Source organism: Phocoena phocoena, chromosome 11, assembly GCF_963924675.1.
Source record: "Phocoena phocoena chromosome 11, mPhoPho1.1, whole genome shotgun sequence".
In the NCBI taxonomy this organism is placed as follows: domain Eukaryota; kingdom Metazoa; phylum Chordata; class Mammalia; order Artiodactyla; family Phocoenidae; genus Phocoena; species Phocoena phocoena.
The window spans coordinates 88,152,848-88,174,758 of record NC_089229.1 but is presented as its reverse complement, the minus strand read 5'-3'; the positions used below and the strand labels follow the sequence as shown (position 1 = coordinate 88,174,758).

General features: G+C 34.4%; 1 protein-coding gene across 2 annotated transcripts in view; it reads left to right on the top strand.

The window, feature by feature from the left end:
* The window catches only part of PIK3C2G (phosphatidylinositol-4-phosphate 3-kinase catalytic subunit type 2 gamma), a 353,351-nt gene that overhangs the window by 10,014 nt on the left and 321,426 nt on the right, over window positions 1–21,911 (top strand). For both annotated transcript variants that reach the window (XM_065887110.1, XM_065887109.1), the window contains exon 4: window positions 4,476–4,590. In XM_065887110.1, coding sequence (XP_065743182.1) covers window positions 4,476–4,590 — 115 coding nt within the window. The remainder of the gene's footprint in view (window positions 1–4,475; window positions 4,591–21,911) is intronic.

Genomic DNA, 21,911 nt, shown 5'->3' with positions numbered 1-21,911 from the left:
TAGGAATTCAGCAAAGATTTGGGAATAAAACACTGATGTACAGGCAGTCCAAAATTCCTGTATGTCTCTCACCTCATCTCCTCTCTGTGTAATTGCTTCTTATGTTTCTCTTGCTTTCTGCTGACTCATTTCCCTTACTTTTCTGCAACACATGGAAAGCTAAGCTCTCAAGCTTAAATGCTATTTGTCCAGAGAGCTAAAGGAAGTTCAACCTCCCTATTGGATCTGTTACCAAACTCAGGTTTGGCTGCTTGCTGCTCAAAAACCAATAATCAAGAGGCAAAAGTCAACAGAAAGGAAAGGTGTTTTAATCAGAAAAGCCAGCAATCTGGGGAGAAGGTAGATTCATGTCCCAAGACCAACTCCAAAGATTCTGCTCAGCCATGACAGTTCTTAACGGGGGAAAAAAGGGGAGGAAGAATCTCAGTGAATCGTAGAGGCAGGAGATTGGGTTATGCATTGTTCTCCATTCTGCGAAGGCAGGCTGACTCTCTCTTCAGATGTTATCTTGCCTTTGTGATATGCCTGCAGGATTGCTAAGGAGGCCATTGTGGGTAGAGAACTAGTCATTCTTTAACTACTTAATTCTTTATCTTACTTCTTTTTAGCTAGGAAAAGAATCAACAGGTTAATTAGGTTCTTTCAAGGTTAGAGGGGAATAGAAATGGGCAAACAGGAAAGGGGCAGAAGAGCTGCTTTCAGATCCACTTTCAAATTTCTAAAACCAGAGTTCTGATTGCACAGCCAAGATCAATAGTGCTGTACCTTGATCCAATCAGAATGGCATCTGGGTTATGTTGACTTACATTGCTGGAGAAGAGGAAATAATTATCAACTAGGGAGACCACTCCTATTCTTCCAATTTATAATATTTAATTTCCAATATTAGATTTGGCAAAACAGAGGCCATTTTTGACTTTTATAAGAAGTTTCAGTAAAGTGATTAGGTCATTGTGTTTAGTGTTACAGATGTACAGTGGTAAAGAGGATGACTGTGGCCTCAAAGATAGTAAAAGGGTCTATAAGAGGAAGAAGGAAGGGAGGATTAGAGGGGAAGGAGGAAAAAGCAGAGGAGGGGAGAGAACACATTTATGAAAATATACAGAGCAGCATATGCTGCTATTAGGAGGAAACTTGTCTTCTGCCCATTTAAATTTGAAGAGGGGTTAGGCTGTGACACAACTGACAATAGAGAAATTAACAGGACAAAAGACAAAGTTTCCTTATACATGCATGCAGGGGTTTACTCAGAAATGAGTAACCTGCTGAAACCCAGAGGTAAAGTTTTACATAAAAAATTAATGTAAAAGTATGTGTGAGGAGGGGGGGTGTTTAGAGCTTCAGTAAGGAAATACATGTATATCTTTTTATGCTAATGGATGGGCAGTTGGTCTCCTTCCCAGAAGTTGCAGGAAACTCTCAGAAGAAAGTTGATAGCACCTGTATTAGGGAGTCTTGGCTATAGTCAGATAAGAAAAGTGAAGATAAGTTTTCAAATGTTTTCACTTTAAAATAATCTTTATGCCAAAACTGTGATCCCTTCACCACTTTATATGAGTGTTTTACTAGTAATATAAATGTGCTCTAGAGAACAAAAGTCTGAAAAGCATTTCAAGAATGACCAATAAGTTGCTAGAAACTTAAGGAATAATGAAATCTAGATAAGCAAAGAGGAGGAGACAGTGAGAGGTTTTTATCCGAAGAGAATTCTGTTTCTCCCAGAGTGAGAAAATAGAATCCTTCTGGAAGAGCAGGTGTTTTGAACAAGGACTTCTCTGTTCTACAGTCATCAGCTATCACTTCAATGAAGATGACTGCCCTGTCCTTTTTTCCAATTCCAAAGTTACTCTAGAGCCCGTGTCTTTACTTTCAACTACCTTCTAGATTTAGATGACACATAGTTTGAACAGTATTAGGAAGCTGTTTGTGACCTACAAAGTGGTGGAAGTAGCAGTCAGTTTGCAAGATTAAAGAGTAATTGAGAATTATCTGCAGAAGTTATCTACACTTTAAAGAAATTTGTCAGTAATGAGGAGGTAAAAATAAATAAAATAAATACATAAATAAGATACTATCTTAAGGGAATAGAATGGAAGAGGAGATTTTACTGGAATATTAAATAGAAACAAAACATCCTAAAGAAAAGACAAAAGCATCTTTAGAGTCGAGGATATTAAATATATAAAACAGAGGGGCTTTAAATTGCTGGAACTGGAAACCAGTGATGGAAGGATCACATGCGAAGAAGTAAGATGCAGTAAAAAGCAGTGATACTTATGTATCAAGAGGTGTAAAGGGATAGAGAAGGATGCATAAAAAAAACTAGATTTAAGGTGTAGAGTAGCATAATTAAAGAATCTCAAATGGGCCTTAATCTTTTCAGTATGGTAGGCAATCTGGTCAACAGATTGAGAAGGATTGTATGAAGTTGGAGACTAGGAGAAACTGGAAAAAGGGTTATATTAGCTGTCAAATTGAAGATAGAGGTATAAAGTCTACTTAAAAGAAGCCATAGGGCTTCCCTGGTGGCGCAGTGGTTGAGAGTCTGCCTGCCAATGCAGGGGACATGGGTTCAAGCCCTGGTCTGGGAAGATCCCACGTGCCACGGAGCAGCTGGGCCCGTGAGCTACAAATACTGAGCTCTGCGCGTATGGAGCCTGTGCTCTGCAGCAAGAGAGGCCGTGACAGTGAGAGGCCCGCGCACCGCGATGAAGAGTGGCCCCCGCTTGCCACAACTAGAGAAAGCCCTCGCACAGAAACGAAGACCCAACACAGCCAAAAATAAATAAATGAATAAATAAATTTAAAAAAAAAAAAAAAAAAGAAGCCATAGTTCTTGTTGGCTTACAATATGGATGAGAAGTTTAACTCACAGACACTTAATGTTTGGGTTCAAGGAGAAAAATGATAATTTCAGATTTAGACATGCTGAATTTGAAGCAATAATGAGACAACCAAAAAAGAACATGAAGCAAATAGTAGGAGATATCACACCAAAGCACAGGAGAGGAGTAATAGCTAGGAACTGGATTATGGAGTCTTTCATGTAATCCGCAAAGACGACTATAGTGAAATAATGAATGCATGCATGCCCCAAACAGCATAGGGGACACAGTCCTGGAAACAGAAAAGTCAAATGAATTAAAATAAACTGGTGTCTTTAGAGATCTTATATTGGCAATGCTCTCCCCTTCTTGTCAAAGCCTTTATAGTCATGATTTTGCCTGTGGCCATATTTTCTTCTAGATTCAATTCATATTATTTCAGTTAATATTCCCAAGCAGTAGCATGTCTAATATACTCTCTTCTGTGTCAGGACATTTCCACAATCTCTAATTCCCATGATGATCTTTACCATTTGTTTCTACAACTGTTTTATTGATAACAACTTGATCTACCATAAAACCTACACTTTTAAATAGGACATTATAATATTCTTCCGTTTTTTTCTTCATGGCAAGTCCAACAATATCACTTGCACTACTTTTTATGAGGCAGTCTGTGTCAAAAATCTTTCCCAAACAAAAAGGTGTGGCAGTAAAATAAGTCACCGCAAATTAAACACATAATTGCCAACAAAACGCAACTCAAATAAATGCAAATGAGTGTTTGCGGTATGCTGTTCAAATCCTCATTAAGGATCATCAGTACAATCTGTTGCACTAACCTTCATTCAAGATCACGTTGAAAGCATGGAGATATAGACAGATAAATAGATAGATAATATATATATAACAGATAATTTCCGTTATCACATATGATAATAAATGAATCCCATACTATTTACAATTAGAAAAATATTTCACAGACAAATATAATCGTAACAAGTCAGCATGGTTCTGGCCACTATTAAATGGCAAATGCATGTAAGAGTTTGGTAGGGAGATATTATGGAATGTGAATATGAGAAGGCAAAGAACTTTACCCTATAATATGCTGACACTTTGAGTCCCAGAGAAGGTGGAGAAATGTTCTTCAAGGTTATTATGACGTTGTCCAAGACAGAACCTGGGGTGATTCCTATACAGGAAAGGAAGAGTGATGAGTTGTGAAAACGTGGAATTATTAAGAGCACAGGCTTTAGAAGATGACAGATTTAGATTCCTGGCTTGCCACTTAGCACTCACTGTGTAATCTCTTTAGCACTTCCCAAATCCCTAAGGGTAATCACAGTAGAATATTTTTTATGCAGAGCTACAATTACCAAAGATTTTAGAATGAGGAATGAAATAGCTAGCTCTGTTCGGTTATTTGAAGACAGATTGATTAAAGAAAATGCAAAGAATATTTTTTTAAAAATCTCCAAATCTAACCAGACTAATAAATGAGATGCATCTCATTTTAACTCCTCTTGATGGAGCTAGAAAGTTATAATAGTTCATAAAGCATGTATCACTTTTTGTGCTCAAAATCTTTCTCCCAGCCAATATATAATATGCTCTTATTAACATTTTATTATTCAACTTTGTTTTTAGCTAATTATCTTGTCAAAGACCTAATAGCAGAAATTCTACATTTTTGTACAAATGACCAGTTATCACCTCAAAATTATCTTCTAAGTATATGTGGCTATGAAGAATTTTTACAAAAGTAAGTATCTTATTAAGGTAAATTTGGATCATTGTTATAATCTATATTGAGCAGCACTTTCTTTTCTTTTAAACAGACTTTGTACAAACACTATACTCTTATGATCAATTTTCCTTCCTTTAAGGTGAATTTAAAATATCATGTTATATTGACAGTCTTATTCTTGGTTTTCTTTTGTATTTTGTGTATTTATGGCAACACGTATTTAAGTAACCCATAACTAGGGTGACCAGCCATCTCAGTTTGCCCAGGACTGAAGCAGCTCCCAGGACATGGGACTTTCAGTTTTGAAATCAAGAAAATCCTGGGCAACCCAAGTTACCTTATTTGTAACGAAGCTTAGTAGGACTGACAATTTAAAAAATAAATTCTTTTGTAATAAGTAGTTTTTTTGACTTGGAATAATATTAGCATGTTGATTAAACACTGATTTTTCAAAATCACAGAGGGTTTGAGTATTATATTTACAACAGTCAATTCTTTATTCAGGCAGCTCATTAAAACAATTAGAAAAGTTTGTTCTCATATATATCAACTGCAAATATTTATTTGATAGAAAACTTACTTAGTGTACCACAATAACTCTTGTCCCAAAATTCCTTAAAGACCAACTTTGAAAATATAATACAACTTCAAGAAAGGAAATATTTCTCTCCTGCTATTGCATATTTCTCTCCTGGTATTTACATCTCCTCTTTGTGTTTCTACAAGTACCTAAAGATTGGTAACAGTCTTATGAAAGTAAAAATGTATTTCTTTTAAGACATCCATTGTTACTGTCATTGTTATTCCACTATGAATGTGCTTGAAAATATCTTGTCGGTAATTTTCTTTTATTGTGTAATGTTAACTATGAGTGACATTTAAGACTGATTTTCTCCTTTTTGTGTTCCCAGTTACAACAAAATCATTTCACTCTTTTTTTTCTTGTTAGTATAAACATAATAGATTTCTGAAATGTTTTCATACTCATTTATTTTTATTAAAATTTATGTGGGTTTATTAGGTTAGGAAAGTTGCCAAGTATTAGTGTAGATTAATTACAGTCAGTTATTATCTAATGGAAATTGAAGGATATGTACACAACTGGAATTTGCTTACTTTTTAAGAGTAATAGTTTATCAGTATTGATACATATGAATAAGCAGAATATTCATTACTATTCTTTCTAATATCTAAAGGAATATATATTTCATTCAGGTTTTTTTCATTTATTTCTATGTAATTTGTCTTAAAAATATGTCCTTAAAGACTTGGATAATCTGTTCATATTTTTCTGTAGAGGGAACACAGGTTACATGTAATAAGTTAATAATGCAGTAAGTAATAATTTAAACTCTAACAGTTACAGTACTACACTTCATCTGAAGTACCCAACTAACTTTGATTGCAATGATAATAATAGTTGTCACTTATTAAGTGCTAATTATTTCCTAGTCTCAAATTGGGTAAACATCTAAGTCTTACAATATATCAATGATACAGATACTATAATAACCCATTTTACAGATGGGCAACCTGAGGCTTTGTTCAAGGTGACACAACTAGGAAGCTGGTAGGGTCAAGCCTGAACTCAAACCCAGGTTTGGCTGCCTGCATAACCTTGGCTCTTAACTATAAAACAATACTAAAAATCCCGTGAGCAGGATTCAGAAAATAGCAAATGGTTCTTCATGCTGGAGCATGGGGTGGAAATTATACACAGTTGTACAGGGATTATAACAGTCCAATTCAACACCTACTAAGCACACACGTGTGCAAGGGATTTGGTTTATCACTGAGAATACAAAGACGATTTAGATATAATCCTTGCCTTTTTCCTTGGCTAAGGAATTCATAAAGCCATGTCATCAGTTATTACAATGCCCTATTGTGAGTGCAGTATTAGTTTTATTATACACCAACTACCTGTAGATCAAAGAGAGATGGATTAACAGCAAGAATAAGGAAATGGTGTAAAGGAAAGTCAATGGCCAATATGTATTTAAACTGTAAATACTGAGGAAAGAAATAAGTACTTAATAGCTTAAATGTTAATAGCTTTAGAACATATAAAATGTGCATAAATTAAAAAATAATAATTATCAAGATAAAAAAACAGGCTAAGAACGTGAATAGCAATTCAGTGGACAAGAAATTACTTAAAGAGTTTAACGACAAACATGCAGTTAAAACAATGAGATGCCATCTTTGCCTATCAAATTGTTAAAATATTTATTATGATGAAATTCAGTGGGAAAATGGACAAAATCCAAACAGCTGCTAGGAATTTAAACTGATATAGCATTCTCTAAAGGGAATTTTGTCAAAAATGTGTCAGAAGTCTATAGAAATGTGTCGAAAACATATATGTGTTTCAGCAATTCTGCTTCTACAAATATTTCTAAGCAACAATCATAATTATACAAAAAGACTTAAATACAAAATTCTACATTCACCATAGCATAATTTCTAATACTAAGAAAAAAACTAACTCTCCAATAGTACTCAAAAATAGTGGTAAAATTGTGAACATAATTTCATTATAATATGCCATAGAATTTATAAATTAATAAAAATACAATATCATATCTTGATATGAAAGCACGTATCATTGTTTTTAAGGGTGACAAGATATATTTTCAAACCACATTTTAATATATTAATATTTGTTAAAATAAATATATTACTATTTGGAAAAGAAATAGAAATCCTATACATGAAAATGTAATCCTATACACTGAATGAAATCCTATACACTAAAATGTTCGAGTAGCCACTCCTTGAAAAAGAACTACAATACAGATAATATTCATTCATTTCTTTTTTTACTTACAAAATGTCTACAATAAACATGTCTTTTTTTGCTATCAAGAGATTAAGGAAATAAATTATTTTGGAGGATGGGAGAAGCATTTAAGTGATCATATGAACAGTAATGTATGCTTAAAAAGAGTTAAAACTCGAGTTAGGAGAACATAACTGAACATATGAATGGTGACAGAGCTTGAGCTAAAGTAGCAGCAGTGGGGCTAAACAGGAACTATTAAATCCCTGGAGTATTATTAAAACAGTGGAATTAATGGAACTTGGCAACTAAATATGTGATGTCAACTGAAATAAAAAAGTGCATCGTGAAAGCTGTGCGTTACAATGTTTACGGGGGACTTGGTGAGGACTACAGCCTCTCAGCTATCTCTGAGGAACTGCTCTGAAGAGTTACGGTGGAGACATCAGCTTATATGTGATTTTGGAGAAGGGGTACATGCAATCAAACACATCTCAGTAGAAGGTTACTGCTAGTCAGGAGGCACAGATATCCTAGTTAATGATTTTCGTGCATTCCTAAGTATGGAAAGATGCAAGAAACTGGAATCATAAACTTTTCTCCTGAAAATATCTAACTATCTGAAAGCAAGTTCTGCCAGTTTTTCCAGAACACAGAATGCCTCATTCCTGTTCTCTGCCCTGAACTCCTAGCACGGTGTGGAGGTCAGCAACTGCAGTGGCTAATGACTCAATCCTTGTAGAGCCATATGGTGAGCAACATTCTTTAGTTGACAGTGGGATTGCCTGGAGGGAGTAGAAGATGATGACTAGTTTTGCTGTGAGTTCAGTAATGATGATAGTTATCAGAGAAATGGAAGTTTGAGGTTATAAAATAATTAATCAAGTCTGAAACACATTGAGTATGTGAGTGCCAAGGGTCATCTGTTATTGAGAAAATAGCCCAGATTTTAGGAAATCTGGTGTGGGTTAAGGAACTGTTAGCTCTAAGAAGGAATGGAAGTCTTAGACACAGATGCAGTCTCGTAGGGAAAATGACAAAAGAAAGGATCCTGAGAACATTAACATATAAAAGACGAAAGGAGGAGGAGGAGCAGAAAAAGGAAATTGGAAAAAAGCAATTTAAGTTGCAGGACACCTTGGAAAATGTGCCTTTCACAAGAAGGGAAGAGAAAGTTTCAAGTACTAAGTAAATAGTATCAAATACTGAAAATAAATCACATGAGGATTGAAAAATCATCATTAAATATGGCAATTACAAAATGAGTTGGTGATTCAAATAAGAACAAGTTTACTAAAACGGAGGAGAAAACAGCAAGATTGCAATGAGCTAAGGAGAATGGAAGGTGCTAAACAGAAACACATAAGCAGACTACTCTCTCAGAAGTAATGTGTGGTGATAAAAGCCTGGAGAAAAATGGGGCTTTAGATACTGAGGAGAATCAGTCTGGAGATTTGGGGAATGTGGATAAGAGAGATTTGAAAATATTCATAAGCTGAAGGGAAAGAACCAATGGAGAGGGAAGTATCGAAGGCAGAGAATATATCAATGGTGAGGAGTTGAGAGAAGATGGGATCAAAAAGACAGATGAAGAGGTTAGCAGTGCCCTGAGGGAGGAACTTTCCTTCCCTGAAAGATCAGCAGGAGTTCAAATAAATATAATTTTTTTTTAATCTTAACAACCAGAAAGATAACGAGGCATTTGGAAAACTGGTTCTCTGATAAAAGCAGGAATGCTTAAGCAAGTTGCATAGAAATGAAAATAATATTATAACAATAAAAACAATAAAAAAATTGATTTTCCTTATTAAAAGCCTCTTATGGGCTAGAATTTTCTTTTTTTTTTTTTTTGCGGTCCGCGGGCCTCTCACTGTTGCGGCCTCTCCCGTTGCAGAGCACAGGCTCCAGACGGGCAGGCTCAGCGGCCCAGCCGCTCCGTGGCATGTGGGATCTTCCCGGACAGGGGCTCGAACCCGCGTCCCCTGCATCGGCAGGCCGACTCTCAACCACTGCGCCACCAGGGAAGCCCTGGGCTAGAATTTTCACATGTAATACCACCCATTCTCATAAAAGAAAGGCATAATTATTCCCATTTTGCATATGGGAAAACTGAGGCTAAAAAGAAATTAAATGACTTGCTAAAGGTCATAAAATTGGAAGCAGCAAAGTCAGGATGGCACAGGTTTATCTGACTCTGAAGCCCACAGTCTTTCCACTCTATTACAAAGCCTCCTTTCATGATAAAGGGCCACTTGAAAACAAAAATTACAGGATAACTCTTCATTAAGAATAATGACCATATATTGTGCAATAAACATAACATATATTGAGCTTATAATTCAACATACAGCGTTTAGGTCAAACTCAAGGAAAAGATACATAACTTACAGAACACTCATTTTCTGACGTGTATAAAATTTTTTTTGAACTTTTAATCAGGAAGTGTTTAGAAATGCTTTGACTAAAATAATGTTAAATCATAATCACTGAAGATGGACTTTCTGTCATTTCCAAATCTCTGATTAGGTAAAAATTGATTTTCTTTTTGATATCTTGAGACTGTTTAAGCAAATGAAGAATATGAAAACAAATCCTTCCCACTATTTGTAACTACTCTCTAACACCATTGATTTGGCAAAATGAGTTAACCTCCTTTAACTTCAAATTCTTTTCCTCTTAAAAACTGCATTTTTAATATATTTTTCTACTGTAAAAATAAGCTGTAGGATTATATTTTAGTAATCTTTAATCCCAAGTGTAAAATTTTATTAAGCCTCTACTACTCCTTTCATTATATATGGATTGCTATGAGCTCCTGTGAATCATAGTTCTAAATCAATTAAAAATATTATATGGTTGTTAAAATATAATAAACTAAAAAATGGATAAGTATTCCCCCTCCAAAAAAACCCCCACTATTACTGTTGTAGAATGATGTAGAAAGATTTTTCATTTTAAACTCCCCTTGTGTTATCAGAACTATGTTCCTTAACCTGTTTTATGAAGATAGTGATAAATTATATTTAGTTTCTACTTTTGCAGTTTCTCATCTACTTTGGATTAGATAAGGGCAAATCCTTAAAATTTAAACTCCTTGGTTTCTTCCAGAAGGTGTATCAGTCTGTTAAAATAGTCACAAAAAAAGTAACTACTTGAACTAACCAAGTTTTGAGGAAGTAGCTAAAACCTTTCATCATCAAAATTAAATGTCAATGGTCAGGATACTTTTTCACTACTTTGCTGGCAGTAGTTTTGTGATTCTCTAGTTTTTAATTTCCTCCTTCAGTCATATTTTGCTATTTTATTGAATTCATCTGTCTTAACCAGGCTTAGTCAAATAGTAAATAAAATCCTGGAAAGGGGGGGAATGTAAATAAACAGGAGGATAGACAGACACAAATTACACATAAATCTATATTTATATTGATATGTTAAACCTGTTCTCAAACTTTAATTTGTATATGAATCACCTGAGGATCTTGTTAAAAAACAGATTCTGACTCACTTGGTCTGGGATGGGGAGGAGACTGCATTTCTAACAGACTTCTGGGTGATGCTCATGCTCATGGTCCATGGTTCACATTTCAAGTAGCAAGATATTAGAGACCAGGGATATTAGTGACCTAAGAATTTTGACTCAATGAAAAAAAAATTTACACATTTTTTTAAAACCAGTACCTTGCACAAATATTGAATTTAATCAACGAATAAGATGTTATACTTCGTAGCATATTTAAAAATTAAGAAAGATAACTTTCCCAGCAAGCCAAAATTCCCCTTTTTAAAGGTCAACTGTATTATTTTTACAGCTCATTAAATACTCATTTTAATCTAGTATGACAAACTCTTTCTGTCAATTAAAATATTCCATTCTCACTCTGCCTCTTGCTCTGGCACTCCCTCTGCCGGTTACACGCTTTTATAAATCTAGTAACTCACTCTAATAACACATCTCCATAACTCTTCTCTAAATGAGAAAGTTCCTGACCTCTTATACCTGGATATCATGCTAGTCTTATTAGGTACTTCAATTACCATCAAAAAGAGTTTCATTAAGTATTAGTCTTCTCCTCAAAAACTGCTTTACAAACAGGGTTTTTAAATTATAAGCAAAGAGTAAATGAAAGCATTAGAACTTTACCAGTTTCATCACTGGCTGTTGGCAGCTTAAAACAAAGTTGTGAGCAATATGAAGCACGGATACCAAATCAGCAAATCAGAATAAATTAAGCTGAGAAATAATAAAAAATATTAGCATCTTCCATTACATTCCTGGTTTTAGACCCCAAGTTAACTACCATGGTCGTAGTGTCCTTGGTAATCCCATTTCCCCAGTTCTCATGACCTTATTGAGTAGACAGACCCCCTTAGGCTTATGCAGTGGCAGACCTGAGGATAGACGCTATAACTTCCTGTCTTTTCCATGAGATGCAGCACAGATATAAAGACCTAGGGACAGAAAGACTGTTTCCTAGAGTGCTCCTGTGTCTGCTTTCTTTCCAGAGAGTAAGAGTAGTTGCACCTTCTCCTAGACTCATATATTTATAATATATGAAGTATAATGCTACTTCATAATTTTATCCTTTATTATCTAAGAGCCTGATATTTTCTAGGAGTGCAGGTTTTTCTGTTTCTTACTCCTAATCTATGTGATTTGAGTAATTTCTTTTCTCAAAAATCTTGCTATAAGTTTACTTTCTAATTCAACTTAAAAACAATTTTCCTTACCAGCTTCTGTACTGCAGAATAAATAAAATGTACTGTACCTAAAAGCTACAGTTGAATAAATCATGACTGCATTGTCAATAGTAAGCCGCATGAGGAGAAAGTAAATAATCCTTGAAAATTCTGCTTGGGCCTATTGCTTACAGTTATGGCCACGTTTTACATCCTTGACTTAAACAAGACAAAAGAAAACTTTTCTTTATTATTTAATTGACTCTTGTCAAGTACTAAAAAAATGTAAAAGAAAAGAAAAAGAAAACCTATGGTAATTAAAAATCTTACTTTGAAACTGTCGTATATATTCTTAAATCTAAATTAAGAAACAGTATCTACCTCTTGATTCACCACCAGCATTGATTAGTCTGATCTGGTTATCTACTCTGGAGTCCCTTTTCTCTTTCCTGACCTCTCCTAGGAGAGAAAATGTTAAATTTCTTTGACTAGAGTAAGAAAATCCTCTTCAAAAATTAAATCTAATCAGAATTTTTTAATAATCTTAAGAAAACTTCTAGGTTAAAAAATGTTTTAGCTAATCCCATTACAATTAGTATTAATTTATTCTTTAAACACTTGATTATAAATTGGAATTGTCTTTTATTCAAAGTAAAAGTCAGACTATTAAGTACCAGTGAGGAAAAGGCTAGGTAATATTTTATAAAGTTTAAGGTAATAGATTATACTCATTAGCAGTAAAAACTCAGTTACAGGGCTTCCCTGGTGGCGCAGTGGTTGAGAGTCCGCCTGCCGATGAAGGGGACACGGGTTCATGCCCTGGTCCGGGAGGATCCCACATGCCACGGAGCAGCTGGGAACTGTGAGCCATGGCCGCTAAGCCTGAGCGTCCGGAGCCTGTGCTCCGCAATGGGAGAGGCCACAACAATGAGAGGCCCGCGTACCAAAAAAAAAAAAAAAACTCAGTTACATATATTCCTGGGGTGGTGTGGAATGAGTCTTTTTATTCTCAATGAAATTAAGGATTTCATTTAGCAAACTGGAACAAATTGATTAGTTTCAGCACATTCAGAACAGCTAAGAATTACAATATTATAATCTAATCTGTTATAACTTTTTAGATTTACTTTGAGCAAATAAATAGATTAAGGTGTGTTTCTCTTTTACATAACTTTGCTTTCTTCTTGTAAAAATCACAGAACTATGTCAGAGTATAGGAAGGAACATCATCACTTTGAGAGCTCTCACACACAATAATGAAAACATGTTCTGTTAATAAATCATTCATTAAGAGTATCTTGAGTTACTTCAGTTTAGTTTTGGATCTCCTTCAAAGCACTCTTCCTAACACTTTAAAATTAACTTTGGTTGCTATCTTTAATAAATAGTTAACTAAAAATTAATAATAGTAATATATACAAACTTGCATTTGGTTCTAGCCAGTAACTGTACTAGAACAAATGTCCTAGTATGTAAATACACATATCTTCATTTGAAAGCAATTCCCCAAAGAGCTTACACTAAATAAAGATGTTTATTATTGAAAGAAACATGTAAAAGTTATAGCATATTTCAGCTCCATGCTTTTTTTAAAGCTTTGTGATTGTGCAAGCATCATTAACCAACAGACTTGATGAAAAGAGTCACAAAGCTATTGCATGACTTTTTCATGAAGACAAGGCAAATCAGAACAAAATGCAGGTATATAATTTAATTTTATTATACCTAAAACTGTAATAGCCAACATGCATCTATCAAGTTATTTTTGCTTACTCAAGTCTTGTTTACTTCTAAAAGCTAAGAATTATTAATCCCCCTAATTTTGAATTAATTGAGGTTTAAATAGCCTAGTGCTCTATTTATCTTAAATAAGGTAAAGAAATTATTAGCTAAGAATATCTGAATTACATATTTCAAATTAGCCAATATCACTTTAATAAGGCTTACATATGCTATTTTAATCTTAGTTCTTGAATGTTTTGTATTAGGAAAATCCACAGAATGTTTCTTCTCTGGACATTTGTGGGAAAAATAATGAAACTTGAAATGGAATAAAATCCATATTTTTGATCTCCCAAGTTGGTGACTATATTACAAATTTTACATAAAATAACTCAAAAAAAATCTCCCTGGAGCTCAGTATATATTTTTGCAAAAGATACAAAGTTCCAGTTTCACTGCTGTGTTTCTTTCTTATTGACCCTCTTTTTTTTTTTTTTTTTTGCGCCTGTGTTGGGTCTTCATTGCCGCGTGTGGTCTTTCTCTAGTTGCAGAGAGCAGGGGCTACTCTTCATTGCAGTCAACAGGCTGCTCATTGTGGTGGCTTCTCCTGTTTTGGAGCACAGGCTCTAGGCACGCGGGCTTCAGTAGTTGTAGCACACGGGCTCAGTAGTTGTGGCTCATGGGCTTAGTTGCTCCGTGGCATGTGGGATCTTCCTGGACCAGGAATCAAACCCTTGTCCCCATTAAGCAAGTGGATTCTTAACCACTGCGCCACCGGGGAAGTCCTGATCCTCTGTCTTAATTAACTTCATTTATATATACTGTTGTTACTTTTCTTTTTTTTTTTTTTCTTTGGCTGCGTTGGGTCTTTGTTGCTGCACACGGGCTTTCTCTAGTTGTGGCGAGCGGGGGCTACTCTTTGTTGTGGTGCGCGGCTTCTCATTGCAGTGGCTTCTCTTGTTGCAGAGCATGGGCTCTAGGTGCCGGGATACAGTAGTTGTAGCTCGCGGGCTCTAAAGCACAGGCTCAGTAGTTGTGGCGCATGGGCTTAGCTGCTCCGCGGCATGTGAGATCTTCCCGGACCAGGGCTCAAATACGTGTTCCCTGCACTGGCAGGCGGATTCTTAACCACTGCGCCACCAGGGAAGCCCTACTTTTCTTTTATGCATACATAGCTTAATAGAGGAGGCACTGTAAAATTGGAAGTTGTTATAAAACTTTTCCTCTAGATTAAGAAAAAATCCCTTGCAATATGTTCAATTTCATTTTATTTTTGAATTTAAAAAAGTATGTATACTATATACGTAAAGGAATACAGCCATATTCAAGTGAAGAAGCACTAGGGATACTTGCCTTTTTACAGGCTGGAGGGAATTAAGAAAAATGGGGCAAGATCTTTTAGGTCCAGTTTTCCCTTGAGTAGTTGCTGTTGGTATCCATTTATGCTCCATCGAAGGCCTATGTTCAAAACCATGACCCTCCTCAACTAACCACCCCATGGCTGTGAGCTATACTTTTAGAATTTCACCTATGCTTGTATCTCCGAGTCATGAAGTTTAACTTTCTTACTCAAGGTTCCCCTGAAAGCAAAATAGCTATAAATGAGAGGAACACTGGTTGAGGAAAACAACATATCGCTGATATTTATCTATGCTGAGCCAGCAATAAATACCACTTTAAGCATAAAATCCAGGGCATTTCCACTAGTTACAAAGCTCACTGGAACTAAAGATATGGTAGATATCAATATAACATCATAGAAAATTTTAAGTGGCAAATACCAAAGGAATGTGTGGGTGTGCATGTGTGTGTGTTCATGTGTGTGTACATAAATAAGTACCTGAAAAATGCCCTGTGGAGTACTATTGTATTATTAATATTTTAATGTCTTGTCGTACTCACCTTACATTTCTTAGTCAACCAAAGTATTAAAAGTCAGCTTAATTACTGAGTTTTCTTAAAGAAACATTTAATAGCTGTCAGCAATCCTGACTCTCAATATTTGTAAGATAAAATTAAAATACTTTTTTCTACCTATGACTGTAATATTTCACAAAACATCTCTGGGACTACTTCCTATACATCAGAATGGAGAAAATTTAGATCTAGTGATCCTATAAAATAAGAATATGTATTCATCCTGATGAAAGAGTAATGTTGATAAATGTGAGTTTTCAAGGAGTTCTTAGGCTGAATCAGTATTCATAGGTTGGACATTATTTAGGATGTCTTTTTTGCCTGTAGGACAAATTTAAAGTATCTGCACGTGACTTTTTGGTGTTAATATTATTAATCTCTTAATATATACATACTTCCATGTATAAACTGCTCATGTGATAAACTTTAAAATAATATGAGCTACTTATGAATAGGAAATAGGAGTAATTATGTACAAGGATTCAGCCTTTTGGTGTTCATCTTAAATGACAGTTATATTCAGAAAACAGTTCCTAAGATAGCAACAAGCACATAGCTGGAATCAAATATTTGTTGAGAGAATAAATAAATGGATGTGCAGAATTTTTATTTACGAGTATATATGAAGAAAAAACTAAACTTTTGATTGTATCATAGAGATTGAGTTCATTTAACAGTTGAAGTTTTTTACATTATTATTAAATAAAACTACTAAGCACCCATATTTGAAATGTTACCAGATTGAGAAAAACACCTGGTTTGTATAATCTGAGATAGAAAATACCAATGTTCACATTATAAGCATAGTAATACCTACTGTGGCCAGTTCTCTTAGTGCTCGAACTCTGCTCTCCACATTACCCATCTTAGCAGCAATATTTTTAATATTTTTCATTTCTCCTTCTCTTGATGTGGTAGTCTTTCTTCCTATATTTTTCCAATACCTAGAGTCCTCAAACAGAAATTTAATTTTCCTTATCCCATTTACTAACTAAATTCTACCTACCACCTTTCTTTCTATTCTTTAATGCTTTATTTTCTTTTTCTCTCTTCTCTTTCATTTTCTGTAGATCAACATTGTCTAATAGAAATATAATGTGGGCCACATAACTGAGTTTTCTACTAGCCACATTAAAAAAATAAATAAAAAGAAACAGGTGGAAATAAATTTCAATGTAATTTTTCTGTTTCTTTTGGCCATGCCACCTGGCCTGTGGGATCTTAGTTCCCAGACCAGGGATTGAACCTGCACCCTTGCCAGTGAAAGCACTGAGTCCTAACCACTGGACCGACAGGGAATTCCCTAATGTAATATTTTATTTAGCTCAATATACCAAACACATTATCATTTAACCATGTAATCAGAATTAAAAACATATTGAGATGTTTTCTATTCCCTTTTTATGCTAAGTCTTCAAAATTCAGTGTGTATTTTACGCTTACAGCACATCTTAATTCAGATAGCCACAATGCAAGTGCTCAGTAGCCAAAAGTGTCTAAGAGTTACAATATTGAATAGTGTAGCCCTTGATCATCAAAGACAAATTAATCAAAATGGTGGTCTTGCCAAACAGAGTTATGGTAAAGTGGTGAACAGTAGTTTCCAGCTCTTAGAAAGTGTGAGGGTTATTGGAGGATCTGTAGTCCTTTCAATAACATCAGAGATTTAATCTTAAGGGACATAGCACAGTAATAGTTTTTGTTATTGCTAACACACACAAAAAGGACTATTTAGTATTTTAAACATGATACCCCAAAAAAAGATATACCAAGTACAAATTCTTCTGCAATATGACATAATTCTGTAACATGAATTAGTTTATTCAGAGTAGTCACCTTCATACTGGTAAATTTTTCTGGCATATGAATGTTTTGCTCCACTAAGTAACAGTGGCTGAATGCAAAGTACACATGAAGCTGCTGAGGGCGACAGCAGTATACCAGTGACCAGTGACCATTCACCCAACATGCATTTTTTTTCTCAACTTGGTCTCAGGCTCTGTCTTGAAAATGTTTATTGAAGAATTCTCACAATTTTTGTACATTTTGCCCTCATCTCTACATTCAGCAGCATCAAAAAACTTTCTTATATCCTCGTCCACCAAGCTAAAGACATTTTTAAAAGCCAGGTCTGTTATTTATTATAATATGTCTTTAAAATTTTGAAATTAGATGTGTCTTTTTGTACTAAGGTGTGTGTGTGTGTGTGTGTGCGCGCACACACACTCTGCTTAGAGACCTGTATTGATTTGAGTGGTCTCTTCCAGCCCTATTTTCCCATGAGATCTTTTATTTTTAGTCCACAATTTGCAGAACACTTCAATCCCCCCTTTTACAAGAAGAAACACATGCATCACATTATAACAGGAATGCTTGAATCTATAAGTAAACTTCAAGTACGCTATATTTACTCCAAATATTTATGTTCTAATCTCTGGTCTTAGTTGGTTGAACCCAGTGTCCTTACTTGAAAAATGAGAGAGTTAGACCAGAAAAGTCCTTCCTTTCCAGTTTTTGAGCTCTCTCGTCATGCAAAATTATTCCCATAATTAAAACGACAATTATATATCTTCAGAACTGGATTAATATATTAGACTGAAAATGCGAATACACCCACCAGCCCACCAAAATTCTCATGAAATGACAGGAAAAAATATTAATAAAAAACCTTCTGGTGAAACAAGAAAGAGTGATAGCACACAAAGGAAAAAACGACTGCAAGTGGATTGTAGAGCTCCCAGGTAAATGTCAAAAGATATTTAAAATAGAAGGGACTTAGGACATCTGTTTGACAGCTTTGTAAAAAAATAGACAATTTCCTAAGGAATCATGAATTTCAAAATTAGCTCAAGAAGTATAAATGTGAAATACAACAAAGAGCAGTGGGGAGCAGAAAATGAAGTTTTAGGCAAATTGCACCAAACTTTGAGGGAATGGATAATTCTCAATTATATGAACTGTTCCAGGACTGAGAAAAAGGTGTATGTAGTTTACAAGGCTAGTTTAATTGTAATGCCTAAAACAAAGATTAAACACAAAACGTTAAGATTATAGGCCAATCTAAATTTTGCTATGTAGAAAAAAGAAACTTTAAAAATTGCAAATTAAATCTACCAGTGGATGCATCTACCCAAGAATGTAAAGATAATTATACTTATACATTGGAAAAATCTACTGATACAATTAATATATTAACATATTCAAGGAAAAAAATGATCTTCTCAATATGATGTGTCCAGTAGATGCAGAAAACTCATTAAATAAAATCTGAAGCTTATTCATAATTTAAAAAAGTCATTAACAAAACAGACAACAAAAGTATGTACCAGGGACACAGTAAATATCATATTTGTTCATCATTCTATGCATTCTCTATAAAGTCAAGAAAAAGAGAAGGATGTCTATTTTCATTACTACTATTCAACAGTGTGCCAAGCATCCTAGACATCACATTAGGATAAGAAAGTTAAAGGAAGGAAAAATATTGGAAAGAAACAGATAAAGTTGTCCAGAAACAGATATTTATGAAAATTGTTCATGTGATAAATATAGTAAGTCAGAGATGAAAAGATGTCCTCATTAATTAGGGATGTTCGGGCAAATTGTTATTATGTTGAAAAAATGTCTAAAATTGGAGCTGTATATCCCTCTTTACTCAACAAATGCATTCCAGATAGATCATTAAAAACTACTACTGCTGAATTAAGTGTGGAAGAAACAACTTCAAAAGATTAGAATAATCATAGGAATCTAAACTAATTCTCCATTCAGGTTGTTCCTCAACTTCAAGTATATGTTCCTCATTAAAGAAGCTGGAGCTGGAAATTAAAGATAATTACTTATAGGTTTGGTTTATGACAGAAAGGCACAAAACTGTTATCAACAGACCCTTCATCCTATATCAACAGCTTTCTTTATTCTAGCAACAAAACTTTGCTTATTGACAGGCTATTTAACTATTTTTAGTTTAAAAGTAAAGTATATTAAGATATGTCTTTTTTATAATTCTCATATCTAATAACTTTTTGGATCAACTGATCTACTTTTCTCGATTTCATCAGGTAAATTATAAAAGAATCTGGAAAAAATTTGAAATGATTTCTACTTGGGCAATTGTAGCATAATGAAAGAGAACCGAATTAAAGTCATATTAAGCTCTAAGATTTATTTGAGAGTGTGATATAAATAACGATTGAGGTTGCAACGGAAAAGATTTAAGATATGTTTTACTAGAAAAAATTATGTAACCAGTAGAAGATTAAAATTAATTATGTCTCCTAAGCCTGTAAAGATAGAGTAAAAAGAGACTCAGGACTCAAATAATACCAAAAAATGAAGGAAAAAAATTTAAAAACAAATATGGTTAATACAAACCTATAATAACATAGCAGATGGTATTGCTATGAATGGAGTACTTAAAATTTTCTGATTAGGAAGCAAAGTCTCAGAAAATAAGTTAAAAGAAGTTTATCTAAGGTTAGAGACACAGCTAAAATAAAATTGATCTCATTTTTAACATAAATGTATGTGGTTGGCCATTTATGTCAGCCTATAAAAAAAAGTGCAATAAACTCTTGGTAACTGTTATTTTGGAAAAAGGGAAATAATTTTTAAACCTTTTTGTTTTGCACAATTTAGTACAATTCAAATGTTTTCTCCTAGACTATATTCGTATAATGTAACTTAAAAATAAAAAGAAAATTTATACAGGAAATATTCCCTCCAAAGTCTGTTAATTACCCAAAATCTGATAATTACCCAGACCCTACCCCTGCCACACACCCACAAATACAGAGTGAGGCAAAGATAAGGGAAGAACTAGGACCTACTTTTAGAAGGGAGTTGAATTGACAGATTTAGCAAATAAAAATATAGAATGTTCAGTTAAATCTGAATTTCAAAAATTCCAATTTTTCTTAGTATAAGTATGGATCGAATATTATACAAAATGTATTTATACTAAAAATTTTTATTCATTGTTATCTGAAATTCATATCTATTGGACATCTATTTTACCTGGTAAGCCTACTAAGGGACATACATACAGGTGGGTAAAATAAGGTAGTTCAGGAAAGCAGTAGCCATATCTGAGGCTGAATTCACTGTACTGGGGTCCAGAGTCCAGATTTCAACACATTGAAGAAAAAGAAGCTTTGAGAGCAAGGTGGGTCACTGCTTTTAAAGTGGTTCCCAGAATAGGAAGAGGAAAACAGAATTCTAAGCGTGGAAAGAAGAATTAGGGTTGGGGGAAATGAAACGAGAGGAACCTGAGTATATGTGATAGAATATGAGAATGGCCCTTGGAGGAAGGCAGGAATCAATGATTCCAGAAACTCAGGGAATACACTGGCCATGTCTTATGTCTGGACTCACAGTAGAAATAACTCAAAGAACAATATAAGAGCCCTATGGATAGCAATGGAACAGGAATCTAGTTTAGACTAATGGGAGGAATGGGAATAGAAGGGGAAACACATGCTGTGAACACTAACACCAAAATGGATAGGTGTTTGATTTTCTTAAAAAATAGCAGTTGTCAAAATAACATTTACAGAGAATATAGTAGATATCAACAGAGTAATGCTCTATTTGTCGGACATTGTTAGAAATAGGTGGTCCCAAACATCTAATGGGTTTTCCAGATAAATGAATACATCACCTGAAGGGCCCCAAACTTTTAATGAGTGTTTTTTTTCTCCTGAAATCTTTCACGTATTTAACCAAAGTCCTTAAAGTGCTACATTAACATGATTCATCCTTTTTAATGACCAAGTCACTATAAATATCAAAATTTAAATCTATAAAGGAGATCATATAATAAAAGCCTTTCATTTAAAAGAAGTGGAATCAGATTGTATTCCAAACACTGTGGTGAATCAGTAATTCATTCTGCTCATCATTTAATTTGTGATTAGGAACTATTTAGAGAGAGAAGAAGGAAGGGAGGGAGGGAGGGAGGGAGAGGGAAAATATAATTACACCGTTAGAAATTTCTGAAATGTGTAAGGATATTTTTTGTTTAATCTGCTTGTCAAACCTTTGATGTAGACATTAATATCCCAACTCTAAAAAGGAAAATACTGAGTTTCAGACAGTTTAATTGGCCTAAGGTCACAAAGCTAGTAAATCTGTCTCTAAAGCCAATGAGATTTCTACCACATGGCTCTGCTTTCTTGATACAGTGGTCCCCACAAACACTTTGTGACATCACTTAGACCTCCCAAAAGCATGTTGTCCT